The following is a 6,000-nucleotide window of genomic DNA, read 5'->3' as shown; positions in this document are numbered from 1 at the left end:
TTTTGGCTGGCAGCGGAAGTCCGGAGGCGGGGCATTCCAGTGGCGGCGGCAAGTTCGTAAGGTGAAAATAGTTCAGAAGAAGTGGCAAAACCCCCCGGGTTCGTATCGCGAAAAGTTTGTATGATGAGGGGTTCGTAAGACAAGGTATCACTGTATGTGAAAGATATCTGTCAGGCACACATATTCATCCCATTGAGATTTTGCTTCTGCACATGTGCAGGAAGCAAATCATGCAAGGGGTTATATGTGCATGTGAGGTTTTGGCGATTTCTTGCTTCTGTGCATGCACAGAAGCAAAATCTTGCTCAGATGCGCATGCATGCTGGACACATGTCATAGAAGCATGCACAGGAAGCAAAATCTTGCAAGGGAATGCGCATACACTTGAGATTTCAGTGGTTTTTTTTGTTTCTGCACATGCTTAGAAGCAAGAAATCGCCAAAACCTCACATGCACATATATCCCCTTGCATGATTTGCTTCCTGCACATGTGCAGAAGCAAAATCTCAATGGGATGAATGTGCTTGCAGCACACTGGGAGTGCACTGGGAGAGGCAACCCCTGGCTGACCCCCAAAGTTGACCCCCTTGATCGTCTCTTCTCCCGCTACATTAGATCTTGAAACCTATCAATTTTCTCATCCTTGCTGTGGAAAACAGTCCTCATCCAATTTTGACCCAGCCATATAGTCAACCAGATCTTGACCCTGGTTGAGTCTTGCCACAGCTAAACAGAATCATTTCAATGCTTACCCTTAAATTGTCCGGAGTCTGCCGTTTCACCTTGAATATCAGGCTTCTGTCCGTGGCCATTTTCAGTGTTGCTTTCCACGGGTTCTAGGTTTTTCTGGATAGAAGCATCCTCCTTTTTGTCCGGACTTTTAGGCAGGAACAAGAAAGGGATTCCGGAAATCAGAGCGATCACACCGGCAATTAAAAAGCCCATCCACCACGCACCAACCCATCGCGAATCAGTTGGACTGATAGTTATTACATCTAGAATAAGGAACGGAGAAAGCTGAGTCCCATTATCTGGAACGTTGGTTTCACGGCGCTTCGTCAAATCTGGGCGCATTTCACAGAATCATAAGCAACAATAGAGGTCTTTGCTTTCATAAATGTAACAGGGCGAAGGTCAGCATGGAAGAGGCTCTTGAAAGTTTGAGGGGGAGGGAAGCGAAGTGAACAAGGTAAGGATGTGTCCTCAAGGAACCGAATATGAAGGTCTTAACATCTACAAGCAGTGTTCCCTCTAATTTTTTTGGGGGGGTGGGCGGAAAAGTATAGTGTCTGAGCAGCAGTCCCTTTGGGACTGGGCGGCACAGAAATAATAAATAAATAAATAAATAAATAAACAAACAAACAAACAAACAAACAAACAAAAAACCCACCCTGTTTTGCCTCAGAGAATTTCAAAATAAAATACTGTACTGTGTGTCTATAACAGTGAGCTCATAATAGGGCAACTCTATCAATATCAAAATGCCACTTAAATAGTTGAGCTAGTTTCAAACTAGATTTTGATTTTCTTTCTCTCTTCCTTACTCCCATTCTTTTTCTTTCTCTTTTCCTTCCTCTCTTTTTTCTATCTGTTTCTCTCTCTTCCTCTCTTCCTCGCTCTCTCCTCCCCTCTCACTCTTTCCCTCTCGGCTTCTGGGCAGGTTTGGAAAACTCTGAGTTGATAATGATTTTTAAGTGAGCGATTGCTCACTGCTCAGCTTAGAGGGAATTGTGTCTACAAGACGTCATGAAAATGAGTTTGAGACATATGCAAATGCAAGAGAGAATGAAACTTTTAGATGACAGAAAGTGGAGAAATTGCTTGAGATAAGATAGCTTGCTTCTTCTATCTCAACATTATAGCTAGGCTAGGCTAGGATGGGCTAGGACAGGCTAGGATGGGATAAGATAGGACAGTGATGGCTAACCTTTTTTTCATCAGTGCTGACCCCTCACATCCTGGACACAAACTGTTTCAACTCCTACCCTCAAAACGTCGCTACAGAGCACTGCACACCAAGACAACTAGACACAAGAACAGTTTTTTTCCGAACGCCATCACTCTACTAACAAATAATTCCCTCAACACTGTCAGACTTTCTACTAAATCTGCACTTCTATGCTACTAGTTTTTCTCAATATTCTTCCCATGTTGACTGTATGACTGTAACTTGTTGCTTATATCCTAAGATTTTTATTAATATTGCTTCTTCATTGCTTATTTGACCCCTATGACAATCATTAAGTGTTAAGTCAAGTTTGGAGCAGTTAATATTAAGTTTAAATCTGTTGTGTGCTCTTGTGTTGTTGTGGTTGAAGCTGTGGATGTGGGTACTCGCACATATATGATAGTGTGCACCCATGCTCTTTTGGCACCCGAGGGGGAAAAGGTTCGCCATCACTGGTATAAGGTCTCCTGCTTGAGCAGTCGGTTGGACTAGATCATATGATCATAAGATCATATGCTGCAACGTCCCGCCTGTCGGCGACTACTTCAGCTTCAACCACAACAACAGAAGAGCACACAACAGATTTAAAATTAATATTAACCGCTCCAAACTTGACTGTAAAAAATATGACTTCAGTAACCGAGTTGTCGAAGCGTGGAACTCATTACCGGACTCCATAGTGTCATCCCCAAACCCCCAACACTTTACCCTTAGATTATCTATGGTTGACCTATCCAGATTCCTAAGAGGTCAGTAAGGGGCGAGTACAAGTGCAGTAGAGTGCCTTCCGTCCCCTGTCCTATTGCTCTCCTATATCTCCTATACCTTTCTTCTATTCCTATATCTCTTCTTCTATTCTTTCATTGATATGTTCTATTACTATATCTTCTTTTCTATTATTTCTTAGATATATTTTACTATGAGTTTCTCCTCTATAACCATCATCATGTATTTTACTATGGGTATATAGATATATACCCACTAAAACCCTCATTGTGTATTGGACTAAATAGATAGATAGATAGATAGATAGATAGATAGATAGATAGATAGATAGATAGATAGATAGATAGATAGATAGATAGATAAATAGATAGATAGATAAATAAATAAGTAAATAAATAAACAAACAAACAAACAAACAAATAAATAAATAAATAAATAAATAGAAGACCTCCAAAATCCCTTCCAACTCTACTATTCTATGTTCTAGGAAAATTAGACAGTGATTTGCTACTACCTACTATCCCATTTCTACTCAGACAGTGTCCTTACCACTGCGAATTCAGCAGATAAAATTCCACCCTTTAAGACTGGTAGTCAATGAAAGCTGTTCATCTCTAACTCCTTTCTCAAATGCAACGACTCTAGATTTACAGTGCCGGTGAACTGAGGCCAGCCAACTTAGCTGGCCAGTTCTTCTTCCATCTTACCCATGTCCACAAAGCCAACGTCCACGTAGAGTCTGGCAAACACAGATCCCAGGAGGAAACCAGTTAGTGGGCCAAGCATGGCTGAAGTGTGCAAAATGCCTGCAATAACGAAGAAAAAAAAGATCAGCATGTGTTATGTACATTCCATAAAGCCCTACGTGGCATCGGACCAGAATACCTCCGGGATCGTCTTCGGCCGCACGAATCCCAACGGCCGATAAGGTCTCACAGTGTTGGCCTTCTCCGGGTCCCGTCGACTAAACAATGTCGTCTGGCGGGCCCCAGGGGAAGAGCCTTCTCTGTGGCGGCCCCGGCCCTCTGGAATCAACTCCCCCCCAGAGATCAGAACTGCCCCCACCCTCCTTGCCTTTCGTAAATTGCTTAAGACCCAGCTATATCGCCAGGCATGGGGGAATTGAGACATCTCCCCCAGGCTTATATAGTTTTATGTAAGGTATACATCAACACCCTTGAAAATGTCCAAAGATATTTCACCAGAAGAGCCCTTCACTCCTCCACTCGAAACAGAATATCCTACGAAAATAGAAACAATCCTGGGCCTAGAAAGCCTAGAACTACAGCGCCTAAAACACGATTTGAGTATTGCCCACAAGATCATATGCTGCAACGTCCTACCGGTCCATGACTACTTCAGCTTCAACCGCAACAACACAAGAGCACGCAACAGATTCAAACTTAATACGAACCACTCCAAACTTGACTGTAAAAAATATGATTTCAACAATCGAGTTATCGAAGCGTGGAACTCATTACCAGATTTAATTGTGTCAGCCCCTAACCCCCAACATTTCTCCCTTAGACTCTCCACGATTGACCTCTCCAGGTTCCTAAGAGGCCGGTAAGGGGCGTACATAAGTGCACTGGTGTGCCTTTCGTCCCCTGTCCAGTTGTCTTTCCTCTCTTTCACCTATCTTATATATTCTCTCCCTTTCATATATCCTCTGCTCTAAGCCCACTTTCACCCTCTTTTATATTATCACATGTCTATTTTTCTTCCTATGTATCTGTGTATTGGACAAATGAATAAAATAAATAAATAAAAAATAAATACTTGTGTTGTATGTTTCTTAAATAATGGGTTTTTAGATATTTTCTTTTAAATATTAGATTTGTTGATTGTACACTGTTTTATTATTGTTGTGAGCTGCCCCGAGTCTGAGGAGACGGACGGCATACAAATCTAACAAACAAACAAAAAATAAATAAATAAATAAATAAATAAATAAATAAATAAATAAATAAATTCTTCACTGTTTAGGGGACGCTTCTGATAGTTGACCCAATGGGAAATGATACTGCAAAGATACACAGTGAACATACTGTGTTCCTCCCTCTACTCATTATAGCACCAGTTGCTCCATTCTGAAGCTAAAGACCAGGGTTGGTTTGCTGCCAGTTTGGACCGGCTCTTTAGAACCATTAGCTGACATTTGATGCCGCTTTTCGAACTGGCAGCGATGACTGGTGGTCAATGAAGGGCCACTTATCTTAGCTGCTACCAGTGTGCCCTCCGCATGCACAAAAGCAAAAAATCGTCAAAAAACACCAAAATCAGCAAATATATATTCTAGCCTTCAGTCCCCTAATCATCTTTGTTGCTCTTCTCAGCACTTTTTCTAGAGTCTCAACATCCTTTTATATCATGGTGACAAAAGCTGGATGCAATATTCCAAGTGTGGCTTTTCCAAGGCCTTATAAAGTGATACTAATCCTTCACATAATCTTAATTCTATCTCTCTATTAATGCAACCTAGGACTGTGTTGGCTTCCCCCCCCCCTTCAGCTTTTCATGAGAATGTGGATTATGAATGCCAATTTCTATTATATCCAACAATGAACAGAATTAGCTGTGACCTAAATTCGGTATTAGATCATTTAGGAATTCTCCCAACTTACCGAGAAGTATGAAAAGCAAAACTTGAACCCTCCCAGCTTAAACATTGCCTATCTCTTCAGCATAATTAAGTTCAGATCAGGATTTGACAGACAAGCATTTTGGTTAATTACTGATATAAAGAGGGACGTCTTCTTGTCTAGAGTAATCATCGAGGTATGATATGCCCAGAGGAGTAATTGGGGTTTCTCCAATTCCACGTAGCATATTCCCCAGCAAGACGAAAATCCATGCGTACGATGTAACAATTTTAGGGTCACAGTCTGCAAAGAATAACAATGACGGCAAGAAAAGTCATTATGTGGGTCATATCTTTTGCTAAAAAAAACCACAGATCACCGTAACTCTCCAGTCCAGAGTACAAAATAATGTGTGGTGAAACTGAAGACAAGGGTACAATAGAATCAAAATGTGCTTATGATAATATATGACTAGGAATCATATATTATCATATTGTGGTTAGCTCTGGCCCAGCTCCTGCCCCAAGGACTGTGGATGTAGGGAAGACATCCACATGCTGCAGGCCTGTTTTGCCCCCGGTGGAATCTGCTGATGAAGGCTCCTCTGACCAAGAAGACATGAGTGACAGGGAGGAGGAGAGTGTGGCAGATAGCTCAGAAGGAGATCAATTATCTAGCTCTTCCTTGGATTCAGCACATGAGTTAATGATACAGCCATGCATGCGGAGAGCGATGCATAGGCAG

General features: G+C 41.7%; 1 protein-coding gene across 1 annotated transcript in view; it reads right to left on the bottom strand.

Annotated features, from left to right (window-relative positions):
• LOC139168739 (solute carrier organic anion transporter family member 1B3-like) overlaps nucleotides 1–6,000 on the bottom strand; it is a 35,905-nt gene that overhangs the window by 11,551 nt on the left and 18,354 nt on the right. The window contains exons 6-8 of the mRNA XM_070754341.1: nucleotides 5,410–5,559; nucleotides 3,382–3,480; nucleotides 753–995 (exon numbers count right to left, since the gene is read on the bottom strand). Of these exons, the coding sequence (XP_070610442.1) occupies nucleotides 753–995; nucleotides 3,382–3,480; nucleotides 5,410–5,559 (492 nt within the window). The remainder of the gene's footprint in view (nucleotides 1–752; nucleotides 996–3,381; nucleotides 3,481–5,409; nucleotides 5,560–6,000) is intronic.

This window comes from Erythrolamprus reginae, chromosome 6 (assembly GCF_031021105.1).
Source record: "Erythrolamprus reginae isolate rEryReg1 chromosome 6, rEryReg1.hap1, whole genome shotgun sequence".
Classification (NCBI taxonomy): Eukaryota; Metazoa; Chordata; class Lepidosauria; order Squamata; family Dipsadidae; genus Erythrolamprus; species Erythrolamprus reginae.
This window is presented reverse-complemented; position numbering and strand designations above follow the sequence as displayed.